Source organism: Sylvia atricapilla, chromosome 5 (genome assembly GCF_009819655.1).
Source record: "Sylvia atricapilla isolate bSylAtr1 chromosome 5, bSylAtr1.pri, whole genome shotgun sequence".
NCBI classification, from domain to species: domain Eukaryota; kingdom Metazoa; phylum Chordata; class Aves; order Passeriformes; family Sylviidae; genus Sylvia; species Sylvia atricapilla.
Window position 1 is genome coordinate 59,733,565 of NC_089144.1, and position 21,617 is coordinate 59,755,181.

General features: G+C 42.3%; 2 protein-coding genes across 5 annotated transcripts; one reads left to right on the top strand and one right to left on the bottom strand.

Moving 5' to 3' along the window:
* Positions 1–1,850: 1,850 nt before the first annotated feature.
* On the bottom strand, positions 1,851–3,316 carry ETFRF1 (electron transfer flavoprotein regulatory factor 1). Of its 2 annotated transcripts, XM_066318519.1 has the most exons (3): positions 3,264–3,316; positions 2,234–2,339; positions 1,851–2,129 (listed from the first exon to the last, which is right to left on the bottom strand). In XM_066318519.1, the coding sequence occupies exons 2-3, from the start codon at positions 2,276–2,278 to the stop codon at positions 1,914–1,916; spliced, it is 261 nt and encodes an 86-aa protein (XP_066174616.1). In that variant the 5' UTR covers positions 2,279–2,339; positions 3,264–3,316; the 3' UTR covers positions 1,851–1,913. The 2 variants fall into 2 exon arrangements, with proteins under 2 accessions (XP_066174616.1, XP_066174615.1); XM_066318518.1 differs by lacking the exon at positions 3,264–3,316 and having other exon boundaries at positions 2,234–2,658.
* Positions 3,317–5,041: 1,725 nt separating this feature from the next.
* Positions 5,042–21,195, top strand: LOC136361625 (dynein axonemal intermediate chain 7-like). Of its 3 annotated transcripts, XM_066319669.1 has the most exons (14): positions 5,042–5,895; positions 6,887–6,978; positions 7,917–8,018; positions 10,244–10,381; positions 11,112–11,258; positions 12,285–12,388; positions 13,474–13,753; positions 15,493–15,598; positions 17,928–18,085; positions 18,782–18,926; positions 19,173–19,387; positions 19,878–20,045; positions 20,230–20,343; positions 20,846–21,195. In XM_066319669.1, exons 1-14 carry the CDS (start codon positions 5,775–5,777, stop codon positions 21,119–21,121), a joined length of 2,166 nt encoding a protein of 721 aa, XP_066175766.1. In that variant the 5' UTR covers positions 5,042–5,774; the 3' UTR covers positions 21,122–21,195. The 3 variants fall into 3 exon arrangements, with proteins under 3 accessions (XP_066175766.1, XP_066175767.1, XP_066175768.1); XM_066319670.1 differs by lacking the exon at positions 20,230–20,343 and having other exon boundaries at positions 20,846–21,194; XM_066319671.1 differs by lacking the exons at positions 20,230–20,343; positions 20,846–21,195 and having other exon boundaries at positions 19,906–19,969.
* Positions 21,196–21,617: the final 422 nt, after the last annotated feature.

Below are 21,617 nucleotides of genomic sequence, written 5' to 3' on the forward strand. Positions count from 1 at the left end.
AGTGAATTCCAGGGGAATTTTATACCTTGTACATACTCCTTCAGGACTGTGAGTGTGGATATACTATAGAAAATGTACAATGGATACTGCTGTCAGAGGTTGTAAGTACTGTAGATTTGCAAGTAACTCAGGCCTATGAGGGAGTTGCTGTTGTGCTTATAAGAAATTCTGTATGAATCTTAAGTTGTTTTAAACTATGGACTAAGTGCTGTTAAGTTTAATTGCTGTTAAAACTTCAGGCATAAACCACTGCTCAGATCTGGGGCTCAGTTTTGCAAGGAGGTCCACTCTGAACTTTGTGATTCAACAGGAGCATCTCCCTTATTCCTTTTATCCATACCCTTTTCCATCCTTACCCTTTTTGCATCCTCAGAGATATGTTTTGGTTGATTTTGGTTTTAGATTGATTTTAGATTTTAGTTTTCTTTGTGTGCCTTAACCATCTAGTAAATAGTGGAGTGAACCTTGCCGAATGGACTTTGTCACACTTTGACTTTCATGTTACTCGTGATTTTGCTGATGTTTTGCTGGCAATTCTTTGAGTGACCTTAAAACACTCTTTAGTGCCAGTGTGAAGACTTGCTACTGCCAACAGCTCTACTGCAGTGATTCCTTACCTATATTTCAAAGATTATTTCTCTCTCCAGTGTCATTTATTTAGTGGAAACACCAACCAACTCCAGACAGTGTCAGCTCTGACACAAGTGTGAGTAGAGCCAAAGCTCACAGAGAGCCTGGAGCAAACAGCCATGGCAAAACTTCTCTTCCAGGGGCAAAGATCAAGTTTTCTATTCCTGCTGCAGCAGTTACACAACAGCAGAAATCAGCAGTAGCAGGAATTGTCTTCAGGGCCCAAGTGCTTAAAGCACTGTTGTTCAAACGCCCCCCTTTCCTGACCCTGCAGTTGTCTCCTGACACAGCAAGGTGGTGCCTCTGCAAGTTGAGCAGATGAAGTTAAAAACTGAGGAATTTACTTTCACAGAATCACAGAATAGTCAGGGTTGGAAGGGACCTCTGGAAACCATTTAATCCAAGCCCCTGCCCAGGCAGGGTCACATGGAGCAGGTGACACAGGAACAACTCCAGGGAGGGTTTGGGATGTCCACAGTGAGGGAGACTCCACAACCTCCCTGGGCAGCTGTTCCCACCCTCAGCGTACAGAAATTCTTCCTCATGCTGAGGTGGAACTTCTTGCATTATGTTTATGGCCACTGCTCCTTGTGCTGTCACTGGGCACCACTGAAAAGAGCCTGGCACCATCCTCTTGGCACTCACCCTTGAGATACTTATATGCATTGATGAGATCCCCTCTGTCTTCTCTTTTCTGGACTAAAGATGCCCAGCTCCTTGCAGTCCCTCCTCATAAGAGATGCTCCAGACCCCTCCTATTTATGGCCTCTGCTTGATCCTCTCCAGTAGCACCTTCTCTTTCTTGAACTGTGCAGACCAGGACTGAACACAGCACTCCCTCTCCAGGGCAGGGAACTTCACTTTTAAGAAGGTGTTCATTTCCAGGGGAAACAGATCATTCAGTGTGGAGCATTTTTAAAATCAGGTTCATCTCTCAGGTAACAAGCATAGCACCTTTAACTGACACCCAAACACACAGCTATGGGGTAAGAAGAGTTTTTGTTCAACCCATACATTGAAGTGAAACAGAACAGGGCTCTGCAACCACTCCTTCCTGCAAAATCGTTTCATACCTGAAGTTTTAGTCTGAGGAGGTCAAAAGCAGCAGAGGAAAACCTATTACCCATAACTTGCACACCCCAAACCCTTCAAGTGACTCTTGGCATGGAAGCAGCTCTCTGATTTGTGCTTCAGAGGGGTTGGAAGGATTTACATTTCACTTCTTTTGCAGTTAGAGCTCTTTTATTGTTACCTTTCCTGGGTGTGTGTGGTTATAGGCACAGTCAGGGATTGTCGTCGCTGTAGTAGCGCTGCTTCATGGCTCGGTATTTCCTCAGGAAGTACAAAGCCTCCAGCTCCTTTATCACAAATTCTCCACGGGCAATCAGTTGCTTAATTTTCTCAGGGTCTGTCTCATCTTTGTTTTTTAGAAAAGCTGCTTTCAAACGGCTTCTGAAGTAGTCTGCTCCTTTGGGATACTCCCTTCCAAGGTACAGCAGCTTGGAGAGAAAAGAATAATGTGTTTTTAATTAACCAAGTGCACAGTGAAAGGGGGGTTCATTTTCTGGTTAAGGAAGGTGCTGGTGGCATTTAAGACACTTACATTTTTGTACAGTTTTATCACTTCACTTCTTAAAGAATTGGCCATTCTTACATTTCAGTGAACTCTGTCCTTGTGTGATTTTTTGGGGTTGTCTGGGTTTTGTTACCTGAAGGATAATCAATTTGAAATTAGCCTTCTCTGTGAGTCAGTAAATCACCTCAGCCATCCTAAAACTTCTGTATCCTACTGAGCACAGTTTGCTCTAATTCTGCTTCTACTCTCTCTCTTCTTTCTTTTGCTTACTTTTTATTCGGTTTAGTTTCTCATTCTCTTCTCCCCTCCCCCCTCAAACAGAAAACAAGAAACTTCGAATAACTTTCAACAGCTGGGAGACTTTGTGCTGTTCACTGGCTGCTTTCTCACACCCTGACAGTTCTGTACCTGCTGGCCTGGCTGCTTCTACAGTCTGCTAAAAAACCTGTATCTTCATAGATACACAAATAAAGTGGTAAAGATCTAGAAATAAAACACATATGTATTTTATATATTTATACAGCAATGTTTATAATAACATATTTTGATTTATTTTTATCTCCATTTTTATTTATGTATTACATATTCCTATACTGTATATATAGATATATCCATTTTACACATATACACGTATATTCCTGCAACTCTCGCGGTCATAAATTTTGCTCTTTAAAGGACTCTTTAAATGCATTACAAATTGAGTCCGGTGTGCGCCGGCAAAACGTAAGGATAAGTGACAAAGTAACTGACTTTTATTTCTGTAAACACAAAACCACAGAAGGGCTTGGATTGGAAAGGACCTTAAAGATGATTTCGTCCCAACCCCGACACCTTCCACTGTCCCAGGTTGCTCCGAGCCCCGACCCACCCGGCCTTGGACGCTACCAAATCACAGCGGACTGCAATCCCTCCCCGCTCCCGCTGGGGCCCTCCTGGGGCCGCCACGTCCCCCTGGCTCTGCCTGGCGCCCCGCTGTCCCCAGAGCCGTCCCCGCTGTCCCCAGAGCTGTCCCCAGAGCCGTCCCCGCGGCTCCCTCACGGCCGGCCCGGGCCCTCACCCGCTCCCTCCCGGCGCCGCCGCGGAGCCGCTTTACGGCAGCGCCGGGAGCGCGCCCGGCCCGAGCCGCGCCTGCGCCCCGCGGGGCGGGGCCTGCGGGAGCGCGCTCCTCAGGGCCGCGGGCACGGGCACTGCCGCCCGCTGGGGCTGCTGCATCCCCGGGGTCGCCATCCTGAGGGACACGGGCACCGCCACCCGCTGCGGGACATGGTGGGGCGGGGAAGGGGCCTGGGGTACGGGTGACGTGGTGGAGCGGGGAAGGATGAGGTGGTGGAGTGTAAAACGGGGTGTTCCTTGCCAGCTGTCCCTGGAGGTGGAAAAAAGGCTTTAAGGACGCGTTATCTCCTGTGTGAGCCCCGGTGTAAATCCCTGTGCCGGGGTTTGTTGCTGTGGGTGCCCCGTGTGGGGGCTCTGACTCCGGTGCCAGAATGGCTCTGTGTTAACAAACTTCATTCCAAGAGTCATGTGCGAAGTGGCTAATTTTCTACAGTATTGAAGTTATTGTCATAGTTTTTCAATAGATTATCATATCTAGTTGTAACTGAAGTGTTTTTCTAATTATTCCTTTCTAGCTGATACGTTGTTGTCTGATGTTCCCTTTCCTTTTTTTCCCCCTTTTTTATTTTTTAGGGTCCAAAACCCAAAAAAAAGGTAGGTAGGCAGAAACACGCCCGGTGTTGTCTTTAATTTTTTAATCTGATTTTTTTTTTCCCCTGAGGTAGCTGGCCAGGGCTAATTGAATGTGGAGGAGGAGGCGGCGTCTCCAGGACACGGAGCTTTTGTGCCTTTTGCACGGAGGCCGAGTGTTCCTGCAGCGCTGCTGAGAGCATGGCCACTGCAGCCGCTGCTTGTTTGGCTTGGCGACCGGTGTCCAGGCGGAGAGGCGGTGTCCCGGCTCTGTCCCGGCTCTGTCCCAGCCATGGGGTGGCAGCAGGACCAGCACAGTGACTGTCCCCAGTGCTGGGCACTGGTGGCGCCATCAGCTCCAGGCAGGACGGACATGGAGGGGCTGGAGCATGTCCAGGGAAGGGAACAGAGCTGGGGAAGGGGCTGGAGCACCAGGAGCAGCTGGGAGGGCTCAGCCTGGGGAAAAGGAGGCTCAGAGGGGACCTTCTGGCTCTGCACAACTCCCTGACAGGAGGGGACGGTCCAGGGGCATCAGGCTCTGCTCCCAGGGAACAAAGGACAGGATGAGAGGGAAGAGCCTCAAGCTGTGCCAGAGGAGGTTCAGGGTGGACATCAGGAGGAATTTCATAATGAAAGGTTTGTCAAGCACTGGAAGGGGCTGCTCAGGGAGGTTTGGAGTCCCCATCCTTGGAGGTGTCCAGGGAGTGACTGGACATGACACTCAGTGCTCTGGGCTCGGTGACAAGGTGGGGATTTGGTCCAGCTTGGACTCGATGGCCTTAGAGGTCTTTTCCAACCTGAATGATTCTGGGATTCTGGTATTTGAGCCATTGGGTAGACACAGAATAAGAGAAGTGAAGGGACAACAGGCAGAAGTCCATGGGAAACTGAGTTGCATACATTTATCCGTTGGGTTATTCTTAATTCACTGATAATGAAATTATTTACCCCAGCTGTGCATCTCACTCTTCTCAGTGCTCTGTTAAGTCATGGGAATGTAAAAAGAAATTGACCAAAACATGATTGCAAGTATTTGAAACAAGCAGATGTTCCATTTTCTGTTTGTTTGTCTATTTATTTATCAAAGTGAAAAGAACAATTTCTTCCCCGAAATCCTAAAGACTAGAAGTGTGAGTTTTACTGACTCTATTTTGGGATAATTTTGCAAACTAATGCTTTGGTAGCAAATGTGATAAGATGCACTCAGACTCCAGTGACTCTTTATTGTCACCATTGGGTTTGTCCCAGCTTCACGGCAATCTCTGTACTCAAAGTTGCATTTATATATATACTTATGCCAGTGTATTCATTGCCATGCCAAGTAGTGTGAAGTGAACAAGTAGTTATTGATATCTGAATGTGTGATAGCCAGAATCAAAGTGTGAAATAAGAGTATTTGTAACACGCATGGTGTGTGAAGAAGGACCAGTGGTCAGATAATTTCTGAGAACCTCAAATTTAAAATAGTTATTCTAGGATTATGCTGGAGGTGAACAGTGAACTGTCTGGAGTTGCAGTGAGATTTTATAACAGAGAAGAGAAGAGAACTCTGGTATTTTGTGTTGTGAATTAGATGCTTCTAAATTCCAGGCTTGTCCCAAAATACATTTTCCAGTATTTCCTAAAATGTTTGAAGTTGTAACATCTACTTTCTTAGCAGATCTGCCTGTTATTCAATTTCTACATTAAACCAAAAGATTTTAATACTCTCATGTTGTGGCTGTGTTTGGGAATGTCTAGCGTAGAGAAATACATTGATGGTAAGACCTTTCATAAAAAAGAGAAGAAAATTGAGTCCAAAATGTTCATTACTCTTCTGGAGGCTGTTTAGGGAGTCTAAAATCTTAACTGAGGGATCATATTGGAAGGGCAAAGTTACAGATTTATGGAACTGCCAAACTGTATTAAAATAATACTGACGTTTGTTCTGTTCTCCATTATTGCAAACATGAAGTCCACTGGCAAAGGTGGAAAATCGAAGAAAGCAAGGGAAGCGAAGCTGAGAGGTACTGTGCACTTCATATAGAGGGAATATGATAGACAGATTGTTTATTTTAAATAAATGGGCTGAAAATAACATCATGAACTAGATGTGAATTGCTCTCTGTTTCACAAATACAAATGATTCTTGCCTCCTTTCTGGTGTGGGCCAAATTCCCTGTCCTTGATGCTGCATCTCACTTCCCTGTCAGAGCAATACTCTCTTTTCTAGTTGTTCCTACTGCAGTTCGGAAGTTGGGAAGAAATAATTTACCATGAATCCATCCTGGTGGGGGCTTGAGCATGCTGTGACTGCCAGTGACAATCACTGTAAGACTTTGTGGTGGGAGTGGCAGCTCAGGTGGGCACAGGCAGATTTGGGAACTTCCTTCAGTGCAACACACACACACACACTTGACATGATTTACCTGGAGGTGATGACATCAAGTCACTGGGAACATCTGGACTGAGGTACAGACTGTGCTGTTTTAGACTGAAGGCTTAGAGGTTGAATCAGTTTTAGTTTTTACATCCTCTCTAATTTTCTGGTCCCTATGGCAGCAAAGAGAAGCCAGAACTGTGTAGCAGATCCTGAAGAGGATTTCAATGCACAAACAGCTGTAAAATTAAAATTGAAGGAAACCAGTGGTTGTAGGAAAGAAGAGGATTTTTGGATTAGAGCACTGAGTTTCACTCAGGACTTTGGATTGAGATCCTTTGTCCATTGAAGCTGTAGATGGAGAGAGCATTCCTGATGCTGCACTTGCTGGTCCTTGTTTCCACTTGTATCCTCACAGACTCATAGAGGCTGTGCCAGAGAGTGTGTTTTGGTAGTATTCAAATTAATTTGCATCAATCTTCATATGGGAGATTTCTGTGCAGTGAAAGATAAACATTTGTGTTGCTCATAATGTTAATTTTACAGTGGTTTTATCATTACAGCTGGTAACCAAATAATTTTTTAGAAATCATTTCGGAAAGCACAGTTATGTCCTTGATCTCTTTCTCAATCCTCAGCTGAAGCTCAGTTACGAGCTGAACAAGAAGAAGCAGAAAGACTTGAAAGAGAGAGACTGTATCAGGAGCACTTGGCAAAGCTAGAGGCAAAGGTTAGTTTTTTACTCAATGAAAAAATCTAATCCTATTTCTAAACTCGAGACAAGACCTGTAAAATGCCAGTCATTTATAGGAATTAATTTCCTTAATTAACTTCCTAATATAGGAATTTAGTTCCTTCCTTTCCTTACGTGTTGGGAACAATATAGAGGAAATTTTCCAGTTTTGATAAATTTAAATGCATTACCTTTTGTGATATGTGTTTCATCACTTTGATTAAATACCTTTTTTGTTTTCCATTTCCACTGTGTTTTCAACTGAATGTATTTTTCCCCATGAAGATATTTGGTACAAATTCCTTAATTGGTTCCCTGCTCAGGCAGATACAATGATTTGTGTATATATATGTGTGTGTATTAGACTATGTATATATTTTTTTCTGAACAGTTGGGCATTCAGAACAGAAACTGATTGGTAATAGATAAATATTTTTGTGTTTAGAAAAAAAAAAAAGATTTACAACAAACTAATTTTTTTTGAAGTAGTCACTCTTGTCTATTCCTCTTTTACTTCACAGAATATTTTTTTCCTCCTAGGGAGAATATGACCTTAAAATAATAGAAATTTAAAGGGAAAAAAGTAAAACTACCTTGCACACTTTTTCCAAATTCTGCTTACATTTTTTGACGGCTCCCATTAGAGCTGTCTCCAGGATGGTGATATGGAAACTGTTCGAGTGAGAGGTTACAATCATATGTCACATTTTGTTTGTCATATGGCTCAGCAGCTACTGTGATGACAGTAACATACTGCAAACTACTGCAGTCTTCTCAATATGTTTAATAAAAAAAGCAAGTCTCCAGTGTTTGGATTTGTTTAAATAATAACTCATTCAAATATCCCAAATTTGTTTCTTCTGTGTAAAATAATTGTAATAAATAAGCCAAATGTTTAACTGCTCTGTTTGAGATATATATTTATTTTTTCACAGTATCAAGTAGAGAGGGAGTCTGAACTAGCAGAACTTCATTCACTGGAACAGAAGTTTCTTTCTGCACAGCAGTGGAAAATGGATTACAGAGAACAAGCCAAGGTAACCTTTCTTCCCAAAATCTGCCCAGAGGTTTGGCAAGGAAGAGGCTGTAGGAGCTTCAAGTTCTTGAATGTAGGTGTGTGCTATGAAAGCATTTTGAATTTTGTCTCAAAGCAGTGACAGGCCATGCTCACTTCTTTACTTTGGAGCACACAGAAAAGAAATGTGGGCAAAGAGGAGCCTGTTTGGTGATCAGAGTATCAATGCCCCATACCTTACCTCAACAGTCACAAGGAATTGTAATTTCAGATGTTCTGGTATCTTCTTTCTCTTTTATTTCTTTAGTTTGTTCTGCTTTTGACCATTTCATTTAAAAAAAAAAAAGTTCTGCCAGGGCTTAAAAAGAAATTCTGTAGAGCATTTGTTTCAGTTGTTCCTGGATATCACAAGTCATCATTCAGAGAGAGAAGCTTGCAAGAATTTTGAAGGATGTGGCACAAACCCAGGTCAGGGCTGGAAATGTATGAAAATGCAGCTAGGCTTTTAGTTGATGGCTGCAGTTTAGGGTGACATCCATGGTGATTAAATCATTACCCAATGGCATATTGTACCTGTCAGGTTCAAGTTTAAGTGGTTAGGTGTGGGAATGGAGTAGATTTCACTCTGTGAATCCTGCAGACACATCACTCAGTAACAGTCTGATAATGAGGTTTGGTCAGGTAAGGAACCACAGGATTCATGTCCTACAGTCTTGTGTACACAAGGATTTTCACTTTTTCTTGTGTACTGCTTAATCCCTTTAAAGTCTCTGCAGAAGAAATTCACAATCATAGGATAAATCATGTTAGAGAGGACTTCTAAAGTTCTGTAGCTCAACCTCCTGCACCAAGCAGGGCAAAGTCTGATGTTGAATCAAGCTGCTCAGTTGGGTTTTGAAATATTAAAAAAAATTGGAGGTACCACAGCATCTTTGACAGCTTTACCACTCACTATAACAATTTTTCTATGAATGCAGTTGGTATTTCTCTGTTACAGCTTGTGATCATTGACAGCTGTTGTTTATGGATGTTTTTGACAAACTAGAACTATTGATTTTAAAATAAGTCTGATAAAACACTGGTAGATTATGGGAAATGCCAGAGTTTCTGTTAGTCTGTTGTTAAGATTATTTAGGGCAAAGGAAATATATAATAGCAGATCCTGAGTTTCCACATCTATTTCTGAAAAAATTCAGTTTAGATGAAGTTGCATTTACAACTTACCATGAAATTTATCCTTTTTCTCAAAGTAAGTGCTGTTACTTCTAAGTATGTGACAATAAAAGTGAGGCTCTCTGTTAAGTGCAAAAATGTAAAAAAAAAAAAGAAATCAGATGTCTTACTACTGCAAATTGATCAGTCTTTTAAACAGGAGTTTCCAGTGCACTCAGCAATCCCCTACTGCTCCTTTGTTTGAAGTCAGTAGGAATGCTGATGGGAGTGGTTGGGAATGCAATCCTATAAGTGCTTTTGCTTTAAAAGATATATTTTCCTTTGTAATGCAATTTTCAGTAACCTGGGCTTTTTAGTCTTCACAGCAAACAGGAATGAAAACAGTGTTTCATTAATATCCTATTCTATGGATGAAAAATATCCATTGTGGGTGATAGATTGATCCCAAGAGCCAATGTTAGGCTTGTGTTTGGCATTAAATGGGTTTAGTCTGCCACTGACTCTTTTTCTTTCCACCACTTATAGGAACGACCAAGAGTTGATTTGAAAATAACATTATTTTAAAAACCCACTGATCTAGGACTTCACATTTCTACCAGGGGTTTCTACAACACGAGAAATAATGCTGGTAAGGGAGAGGAAATCTCCTTCAGAGGCAGAGAAAGGAGGAGTAAACATGTTGCATTAGAGGCTCTTAACTTTATTGCCAGTGTAGGAATTTTCAGTTTTCTTGGCGGAATCTGATCTGAGACCCACCTGCCTCTTCCAACTGCACCTTCCTTGTTTCTGTTCTCAGTCATTTTATTCTTCCAGCCCCTCCCTTGTGGCAGGTACTGAGTTCATTGCTTTTGTGGAGCACCCACTGATAAGTAGGTATAAACAGCAAGTGTGAGGTGGGCAGAAGCATCTTACCACATTAATATCAGAGTAAACCATTTTTCCTGGTATAGGAAAAAAACAAAGCCAGGTGGTGTTGGAATCCTGTCACTATATTTGTCTTTCAGAATCCTCCTTTCTCTTGTAATAGCAGTGTGCAGCACACCTGTATCCACTTTTCTCTGAACTCTTCTGTAGTGGGAGCATTACCTCAGCTGTGATGGGACTCCTGACCCCACTGTACCTCAGGAAATCAACACTTTCATGAGCTTGTGGCGTGATGACCACGATGAGGACATTCAGCTTGTGATGGAGAAGGAGGAAGTGGTCCTAAATGTAAGTGTGAAAATGGTGTATTTCAGTTTAAGCTTAAACATACCCTTTACAACCCCCTCTAACTCTGTTTTCCCTTTTTTCATGGCCAAATGACTGAAAGACCTTCAACACCTAGAAGTTCTTCAATTTTTCTGTTTTTATTTAGTTACACATTTATTGTTAACACGAAGAAGATGTGTATTGACTCTAAATATGCATTTAAGGGATTTATGTGCCATGTTTCTATGCTGTGGTCTAGCATTCCAACACCCATATTCCTTTCCATTTTAAAGCAGAGCATACAAGCTCATGTCAGCTAAAAATGCTTTGGTGGGCAACAGCCTTATTTTGTAACACCTGAGCCAGTAAAATGTCCTGTAAGAGCAAAAGTTCCCATAATTGACTTTTACCAACAGAAGCCACCAGCCATTGATAGCTTGTGAAGTAATTTTAAGCCATCTGTGCTCTGTAAATTTAGGAATTTATTTTCATTTGTGCTGACTTTATGTTGTTTTTCAGAAAGTTTTTCAGAAACTGGGGGGAAAGTTTTCATGTGTAATATAGGTTTCATTTGGCTGGTTTGGTTCTGAAGTAGATTTCCTATCTGTCTATTAAAAAAAAAGGTTGTTTTTGTGACCAAAATCTGTTCAGGTACAAAAGAGGTAGGCTTGCCTCATTTTTTATGACAGAACACACAATATGTTAAGGATGGTGTCAGAACAAATACTTTTCCCATGTAAATGTCTTCTAGTTGATTGAGAAGTTTGAGTATCTTCTGTTGGAGACATCACCAGATGAGATCACAGAAAAACAACGAGACCAGTACCTGGGATTTATTTTGCAATTGCAGGATCTGCTTCATCAGAAGTACAATGAGGCTACACAGAACCTGCTCAAAGTGAGTGAGATTTACTGCTTCAGAGTTGTGACAGGTGCTCATAAGTGTAACTCCGAGTCTTCTTTAATAATGGTTGGCTTTGTTTGGTCCTAAGCAGTCACAGAGATAAGTCTCTGAGTTTCCAGATAATTTATAGCACTTGCCAGACTTTGTAATTATTCAAAACTCCTGAAAATCTGAACTTTACAGTGAAAAATCTCATCATTAAGTCAGACAAGAATAAACTACTGGCAAGTTTTGTGAGATTTGGAGATGATGAAAACAAGAGGTGGTGTATGAAATTTGCTGACTGTGCCAAAAAAATGTAGATGTGAAAAGCACCTCATAAGGTTGCTGTGTACACATTATTTTAATACAAGTTCACGTGATTAATATATTTTTGAAACTGAGCTCTTAGGAAAGGTGAAGAGTGCTCAGACAAGAAATTGAAATTGTGCTGGGGAGTTTTTTGAGCTGCGTGTGTAGATAGTGACCTTGCTATCTCAAGAATATTAATCAAATATATATAAGTATGTTTAGCAAAGGAATATTAATGAAATAGTGAACCAGTTGTATGTGCACAGCCAAAACCCCACAGGAATTAAGAAATGTTGAATTCTTGTTTATTGAATTTAGGAATAATCTCCCAATATAATAATTATTTCACAAGTTTCATGTTGCCTAAATGATAAAATGATCTGCAGTGACTCTGGGGTAGGAGTCAACCATCACCCAGTAAATCCTTTTTTTGTTAATTTTTTAATCATTTATCCTGAGAATTAGGGAAATAATGGAAGAATCTCTATTTGGCAGCACTTGGCTCACGGAATTTATGAAGTCAGAGGGAAAAATGGAAGACAGTTCAAATTTTAAGAAACAAATTTGAGTTTATAGCTGTTGTGCTTTAGTACATAAATACAACACAGCTGGGCTTGGTCTAGTGTATTTTTATTCTTATATTTTTTTAAAATTTATTTAGTCAAGTAAGTGTAGGTAAATCAAAGTGAAATAAATAACACATGTTTTAATTGGCTCTTTTCTTTGTAGACAGCTAGTGTGTATGAAGATTCTGAAACCGGGAATATGCACACAGTCATAAAGGATAAAAATAGTACTTTCTGTATTTGGGTCAATCTGAAGAAGAAAGCAAGGTACAGCACACTGAAATTATTAATTGGAAATGAGGCTTGGCTTTGTTGAGTAAACACAAAGAATGAATTTCTCATCATCTTTTTGTTGTTGTTGTTGAATAGCATCCATTCTGCAGAGTCTCAGTGCTGGCTGTTGCTAAGGAGTGGTTTAGATATACATAAATTTCTTTCTTAAAATGCAACAGCAGAACCCTGTCACTGCCAGAACAAATTTGGAAGAAAAACAATGAAGCTCATGGATGGAATTGAAATTCCATTGGAAGCAGTGTTTCTTGCTGATGCATTTAATATTTTCTAAGTTCTTCCAGTTGCTTGCAAAGCAGTGACTGATACTTTGTGCTCAGTTACAGAAAATATTTTAGAGGCTGGGATGCACTATCATTTCTGAATCTTGAGTTTTGTATTTTTATTAGATTACCATTTAAATGGTACATTCTCAAAATGAGATTTTTGAGCAGATTTCTTACTCCCACACCATAAATATAAGGAATAAGGTTTAAAAAGGACTTTAGCTTGACTAAGGACCTGTTGCTGTGAATTTTGTTAAGAGAAGTAGAAGGGTGGGTGCTAAGCAATATCAGACTGACCTGCAGGAAGAGCCCATATGGGTTGTGTTAAAGCCTTTTGGCCAGCAGAGATGCACTTTAATTATTCCACCAACAATTAAAAGCTGGGTGTTGCTTTACTAGAAAATTTTTAGAACTTGTGACCAGCTTATCTTATCTAAAATAAAATACTATTCAAATTATTTTGAAGGGTGCCGAGAGTGATGTAACACAGACAGTTGTGCAGGGATTTTCCCAATAAATGAGTTTCACCAGGAATGTAGTTTCTAGAAGAGCTGCCACTGATCCTGCCTCATTGTCATCCTGTCATGACTTTTGGAACTTGTGATCCCCTTGATGCAGCAATTGCTGTGCTGGAGGGTCTTAAGTCAGCTGCCACCAGAGGCACTGTGACAACCCACAACATTTCTCAGATGGTGCAGCAAATCCCCAAAGAGATTTGACCCTTTGTGAGGAAACACCAAGTGAAGTGCTGCCAATCTTACCAGGGCCTGTTGTTGTTGTCACTGCCCTTCCCAGGTTGAGGAACTTCGTTTTCCAGGGGGCAGGACATGCCTTTGACCTGCCCAAATCGCTGGCTCTGAGCAGCGTGGCCATCCGCGTGCTGCACACCCACTATGACCACTTGTCTCCCCTGTGGGTGCAGTGCCAAGGGCTGCCCAGGCAGGAGGCCTCACACACCAAGGACTTGGCTGAGCATCCAGAAGACTCTGGGCAAGAACCAGGAGAAGAGGAGGAGGAAGGCAGGGAAGAACCCAGCATGCCTGCTGCGGAAGAAACGAGTTCTGAGAGGAGAAAGGTAAGTCAAAAAAACCTCCTCAAAGGGTATCCTACGCTTGAAGCTCAGTCACAGTGTCCTGTGCAGGACAGCCAAATCCTTAAATGTTTCATAGGAAAAGGTAGCTTGTGTCAACAGTGTCGTAGATCTTCTCAAGGGAATGGAAAGATGGAAAGAAGAAAGGGAACTTCGGACAGGGTGTGCAGTTGGCATTTAGTTGGTGGTTTAAGAGAAGGATCAAGCTTGAAGTGCCATTGGAAGACATTTCTATAGATATCTGGCACGTGCACAGATGAGTGGATTCTGCTTCTGCAAAACTGACAGCCTCACAAAATCCCTGCAGGAATCCAATCTTAGGAAAATTTGCAGCATGCAGCATAAGATTCAGACTTGAGCAGGTGTTGGCTGTGCAGGTGCCTGGCTGCTCTGTGTGCTGACCCTTTGCTCTTAGAGGGCTTTTCAAATGCAATTTCTGGCTGCCTGTCCTCTTCCTCAGCTCTCTTCCATGGAATATGTTTGCTTTAGGTGTAATGGAGGTTGCTTGGTTTAGAGTTGTCCTTACTGCATTTGGGGTTTGCACTTTGTGTATCACCTGTGACTTTCAGATGAATGCCCTGTGTTCTCTGCCTAAAATTTCTGCAGAAATAACTGACAAAACATCAAGTTTTAGGCCTGCTTAATATGTTTGAAGCAATTTCACAGGATATTCTGAGTAGAAAGGGACCCACAAGTATCCTTTACTCCAACTCTTAAGTGAGTAAATTCTGGGATCCATGCAGGGACCAAATGGAGATCGAATGGAATTCATGATCGTGGCTTTTCTCCTTTTCAGTTCCTAACACCTTTGTAATGAATCAGTGCTTGAAATCCTATGTCTCTTGGTTCCTTTTTTTCTCTTTTTGTATGACAAATCAAATATTTTGGCACTTTTCACCTGCATTTCTCAGACTTTCTTTAAGCTCCTTCATTTTATTCCCTCTTTTTCTTTCCCACATCTCGATCCATTGTGTGAATTTTCCTCTTCCCTCTGAAGGCTCCACTTCTCTCAGCTTCTGTCCTCTCACCTCCTGTCCTGTTGGAGATGTGTGTTCTTCCCAGGTGCTGGCAGACCACAGCCAGAGCACAGAAGGTGCTGTGCCTCCAGAGGAGCCTGCTGTGGCATGGATGAATCCCTGTCTGGGTTGGATGTTTGTCTGGAAATCCAAGGGAATGTTTCTCAGCATCCTCCTGTCTGGCTGTGCCTTGACCTCCCCCACATTCCTGTGTATAAATAAAGTGAAATACTGTTTAAAAGGGAATAAATATCGTGGGTCAGGCACGGGCCAAAGCCACAGGTAAGGCTCTGGCACAGTTTCAGTGTTGGTTTGGATTCAGCCTCGACTTGTATTTTACTTGGTGCCACTCTGCTGGCTGTAAAATCAGCAAAACCACAACTTTTGAGTGCACACTCTGGTGAAAAAGTGTTGGGTGCTGGTGCTTGTTTGGTACTCAGGGAGCTCAAGATGGAATTTGCTGTAGAAATGCAGTAATTACTTTATCTCTATTTATAAATCCAGTTCTAAATTAGAGAGTACCTTTAATCAAAATACTTTTGCTAGCTAGGTAGAAATTACTTCTCTTAAAACCTTGACCCTGTAGCAAGATTGATACAAATGGTTCCATATCCTTTTCTCCTTGGGTCTCCTTGGGGGAGGTGATACCTTCTTCTTCATTGTGTTTGTCTCTGACTAATGGAAAAATGTCTTTTGCTTTTTGTCTAGGAGAGTGTTGCCTCACTGAAAGAAAAAAGCAATAACACAGATGATGTAAAAGAGACAGAGGAGAAAACTGAGCAGAATTCAGACACCTTGGATGTTCCATCACAAGGTATGGGGTTAGTTTTTACGTGCAGCACTAAAAAAGTACTTAGGCTAAGTATTTTCTATGTTAAAAATTGTTCCCTGTGAGGGTGGAGAAGCCCTGGCACAGGTTGCCCAGAGCAGCTGTGGCTGCCCCATCCCTGAAAACATCCAAGGCCAGGCTGGATGAGGCTCTGAGAAACCTGGAATAGTAGAAGATGTCCAGGAGGCTGGAACTGAACTTTAAGGTCCCATCCAACCCCAGGCCATCCCATGATCCATGGAAACACTGCAGTACCTTCATATGAATGGATCAAAGTTTATAAATATAGAGATGTTTTGATAACATTTGGGTTTTGCTGACATTTCTGTTAATGATTGTTAAATGTGGAGAGATAATGGGACAGATAGGAGAATGGAGTTTGCCCCCACACTTACTTTTATTTTTTATTTATGCTTATGTACATGTTTATCATGTTTGTATAGATATGTGTATTATTATACGTATGTTTATGTGTGAGACACACAATCTTTTGAACTTCCCAGGTTCTGGGGAGATTTACTTCCTCAGAAAATGATGATTCCAATGCATATCGTGGTGTGCACTGGTGTAGTGTGGGGTGTTACTGAGTGTTCCCTAAATGGGTGCTTAAAGTAAAAGGGAAAATTTCCTATTTATTCTAGGAAATAAAACTGTTTGTCTCTCCCATGTAAGTTAAAAATTTCTCCAGTGTTGTGGTGTAGTCATTTGGTTTAATAAGAGTGAGTCTTCTTGTGGTACTGACTTAAATAGAACAACTGCAAACTACTATTAGCATAATTTAGCTGCACTTTACAGCCTTTTTTGTCTTTCCCACCCCACAACACTTTGGACTGAGCATAGTCCAGTGAACCAGTCGTCAGACTAGACCCTAAACACAAGGTTTTCAAGAGACTATAAAGGACTTGGGCCTCATGTGGAGGAATTTGTATTTTATTTCTGTCAGGCTTTGAAAGCCCCTACCACAGTATTAGGTGAAGTGGATGTGCACAGATACCAATTACACCTGAGTGTTTTCCAGCTTGTTCATCTGTTTTAATAAGGAAGGAAGGAAAAAACTGGTTTTTCTGGCATGTTTATGGTTTGCAAACCCTTACAATCACTTCTGAGAATAGCAGTGAGAAGTTGCTCAGTTACCTTAAGTTCAAAACAAGGAGTCAGGTAAATGAGGGTTAAAAACAAATGCAACAAAAATGCAACAACAGATTTTCTCTGAATTTCCCGTTACTGTACCACTGTTAATGAGATTAATTACATTGGGACAGTAAATAGTTTTTTTAGAAGATACCTATATATTTTTGTATTATTATTTTAAAAATCGAGTTAAAGTATAAGCTGCCACTGTTAAATGCAGTAAAATGTTTTTTACTTCTGATAAGTTTGTTGTTCAGAATATCTGCAAAAGGACATTATGATGGTGTGTGATACAGCAGAGTCAAACCTCTGCAGAATATAACTAAATTTGACATAAAATTAACACCATTGTAACTTTATTTTTTTTTTAAGCTCGAAGACAGTTTTTAGAGAGAGTTGTCATTTTTTGATATGGTCTTATTCTCTTTGAGCAAATTTCATAACAATTACATTAGCTGTTTTTACAGTATTGAACACTTTTTTCTTGATTCCTGTCAACATTAAGTTCTCTCCTCCTGTTCCATCCCTTGTGATGTTTTATGTGGGCTGGTTTGGCTTTTTTAAATATTAATATTTAAATATTAATGGCCACAATATTTGTGGCCATTTTTGTCCACAGTGTTTCTGCCTTTTACTAACATTTTCCAATTAGTTAAACAGTAAGTTCTTACATTTGTGATAGACAATTCCCTTTTTTTCTATGCATAATTACTTCTCTTTGTTATCTGAAAATTGTCTTTCATGTTAAATCTCTCTTGCTCTTCATAATTACCATGTCTTTCACCTTCAACATGTGGCCTTTTAGTGCCTTATTTTTATATATCTTTGTATTTGCTTCATTTCTGTTCATGTCAATACAATCTTACTAAACCTGTCCAGAACCTGCTGTATTACTGTGCTTGTGAAACGCTTCTGGGGGTAACGATGGACGCATTTCGTCAGTAAGTCCTTATTCCTATAGAAATCATTTGGAACTGGCCACAGATCCAAAAGCTGGTCCCCGAGTCCAGAAGTGCTTTTCGCTGCCCAGCTCTCCCTTTCCGCACGTTTCGGTGATTCCTGGGGAGCACCGGCAGATGGGGCTGGAATGCCGCAGTGAAGCGCTTCCAGCCCAGGGAATGCCGAGAGGGTGGGCAAGGCCGGTGAGTTCGGGTTAACTGCTGCTGTCCGCGGGGTTTTCCAGAAGAGGATGCGCTGCTGCGGGAGGAGGCAGGAGGCAGAGAAGAGGCACCGCGAGTCGCTGATTTGCAGCAGCTGCTGCCCCTGGGGGGTGTGTACCACATCGATGCCCTGCAGCTGCCGCCCCAGGTCCAGGACGTCGGGGACTGGAGCATGGTGGAGGTGAGGGAGCAAAGGGATCAGCCCCTGCTGCCCTGGGGAGCCGCTCCTCAGGGTTGTCACTGCTGTCACATGCTCTGGACACGGCTTCTGAGCAGCAAACCAACGAGGCAAGGTCTGCCAATCGTCAGCTTTTCTTATGTGGAAGGTGAAAGCACGGTGGTACCAAAAATCACCGCTGGTTCAGCTCCAGGCTCTTCAGGCTGGGGACTGTGGTCACTGTGTTCTGGTTCCCACTAGTGCTGACCTACCCACAAACTGCACTGTGAAGATGGAAACCTTTAACAAGCAGAATTCCCAACGAGCCAAACTCAGAGAGCAGGACTGTGGGCAGGGAGGAGCCTGGGATGTTCATTCCCAGCCCCTGTGACCTCCCCTTCCCTCTGACACGGGACAGAGTGGAATTACACCTGCTTTGGCTCCCAGCTGCTCCTGCTTCCAGAGGCTGTGGCTCTGCTGGAAATGGCTGTGCCCACGGCATGGCCCTGCCCTGGGGCTGCCTTCAGCAGCACAGGAGGGCTCCAAGGCCTCGTGGTACAGCCCTTCTACTGCCTTCAAAGTTGTAGCTGGAAATGTGCAATGTTAGCAAAACAGTTTAAATAGTGCGTTAAAAAACCTTGCACTGGTTAGATGAACTCAAAGGAAAAACCTGCATTTTCTGATAAACCCCTTACCTGTCCTTTTCCCCTCTTGCCAAAGCTGCTGGATGTTGGATTGGAGCTGTACCCATATTCCCCAGAGGAGGCTGAAGATGGGACACAGGCAGCAGTACAGATAACCCTGAGGCTCCCTGATAATGTGATTTATTTTCAAGTGCCTGTGGTAGCCCGATGGGATCCTGCAGGTACAAACTTAGGACATAAATTTATTTTAAATTTGAATAGTGGAATTTATACCTGAGTTGGACTGTTGTTAAAATCTAACTATATAGATAAGGGCCAGTTTGGACCCCAGAAATAGTTTGGGGACTTCAATGTGAATTGCTTTAGGGCTTTAATTTTCTTTATTACTTTTTTAGTTTTGTTTTACTTCAGCATTACTGCCAGAAACCTTCCATGAACATCACTGTATCTTTCCATCCTCTGTCCAGGCCAGCAGTGGAGAACTGATGGCATCACCAACATAACCCACGAAGCAGAAGAAAAGAGCATCACCTTTGGGATGTGTGCCTTTTATACAGTAGCCTTTCTTCAGGATGCTCACCTGAACCTGCCCTATCAGGCCTGGGAACTGCACCCTACTGGTGTGGATGAGGGACTCTTCACAATCACTGCAGTCTTTGCAACCATTCAGATACAAATTAAGGTACCGTCAATAACTTTTTTAACCAAACATTTGCAGTTTAAAAAAACCCCATAATTATTACAGTGTCCCTGATTAAGAATATGGGATGTTTCCACAGGAGCTTTGCGCTGGATATTTAATTTCAGTTATTTACTATGAGTCCTGTTCCATCTGTTAGAGACCTGAAAATTGTTCCTCTCTCTTCCCAGCTCTACCGAGAGAAGTTAAAGCATTTCTAGCAGCCTAGTACTAATATTCCTCGTTTCTTCTCGAAGTTCAAGCTACACACGATTATCCATCTGTTCATTGCTGTACAAATCAGTACAGCAGTTTCATTTCTCAGTTCCTGCACAAAGCTGGCTTTCTTCAGGATCTGGAAATGAAAGGTCACTGCCCAGAGTAGCAGATGATGTGGATAATACCCAGCATAGCAAAGATACCGATATTTGAAGCCTAAAGCAGAAAGTAGCTTCCATGACCAGTAAGTTCCTTTCACTGGTTTGTACAACAGGATAATCAGTGTATGTTGTCTGCAGTAGTGGTGAAAGAGGAGGAGGTGCTTTCCCACATCACAGGAAAATGGATGAGCCCTTTTGCCCTCAGAGCAGCTTTGAAAAGAGCTGGAGTGAACATTTTCCCAGCAGAGTACTCTCCCAAGTATGTCCCTGTGCCCAGGAAGGTGAGTGCCAGAGAGTTTCCTGGTGGTTTTTTGCCCATTTCTCACTCAGGTCACCCTTTGGTGCACTGGGACCTGCTGTGCTGCCAGCTGAGCCAGGCACTGAGCAAAGCAGGCCCTGCCATTGCTGTAACACAGGGAAATAGGGTGAGATCTGGTTTGTCTGCTTTGTCCTTGTGCACTGCAGGCTGCCCTGGCAGAAGTCAAGGCCTATGAACAGATGGCTCTGCTTGCAGCTGCTTTTGCTTTTGCTCACAGCAAGTGGAATGGAGAAGCAGGACCAGAGCAAGTTGTGTTCAAGGTTTGTGGAGTCTGACCAGACCAGCCCTGACCCTGCCCCAGTTAGACAGAAACAATTTACTCACCCACGGTGGCCTCAGCCGCTGCCTCAGTTCAGTGTCACAGACTGCACAGACACTTGCTAAGGAAAATAGAGCTGATAAGTCACCAAGGGAGGCTTCACCAGAGCTTCATGCTCTTTAGAGGCCCCTGAAAATCAGCAATCTGCTCTGCCAGCTTTTCAAAGAACAGCTGGGACTTCCTGCCTGCCTGTAGGGTTTCCTTTGCTCCCTACTGCAAAGGAGGGAATAAGTTATTTGTCTCCACCTGTGAACTAAAACACATGGTTAAAACTCCTCCCAGCCAGCCAAACGCTCCCACGTGTGGCCGGAGAAAGGTAACAGCCCACTGCTGGAAGCTGGAGTGGCTTCCTCACTCTCAGGTCAAATGCATGGGACACACAAAGCTCAGAACTTGTACTCTGACAGTGGCACCACCTCACAGAGCATTTTCTCCTGCAACAGGTAAGTGAACATCTTACAGCAGGGGCTGCCAAAGACAACGACTGGTCTCTTTATATGTTCAGTGGTGAGAAAGTACAAACCCTCAAGCTCACTGAAACCAGTGAAGCTTTTTCAGAAGAGCTGAAAGAAGAGTCTGAATTTCACTCCACACTCTACCATATGCTGAAGGATTCTGCCAGCAGTGAAGCCATGGATAAAGTGGGAAGAGCTGGCTTCCTGTTTATTGATTCTGTGTATCAGCTGCTCCTTGCTACCAGAGTTTTAGCATACTCTTAGAGACTGCGTGCTTTCCTTTAAAACTTTCAATAAAGTTAGATTTCAAGTCTTAAATCCTTTCATATTCAAATCATTGAAACAGGTTCTAAAATTAAAACATTATATATCTTTAAGCAAAATAAATTCTTTAGTCTCTTGTGGATATTCCACCTAGACATGTTTATCATTAGCTACGTTCAAAATCGCTATTCTGTTGTGATTTTGTCCATTTCATGTGTGTTTTTCATTTTTGATGGATGTTTGAAAATTAAAAGGCATTGTCTTAATTAAACTCCAGCAGGACAGCAGCACTGTAAAAATACAGGCAACTACACCAACACTTACAGTCTCCTGTGCTGGGGAGTCAGCTCATTCTTGCAAAATCCTTGTAAAAAATATCTTGAATGGCTCTGGAATTACTTCTTCCAGCAGTGGGACAAACTGATGTGGAGCAGACCAGAGTGACAGCATTAAAGCAAAGAGCACAAGATTCCATTCACTTACTTGGGGAAGGAGA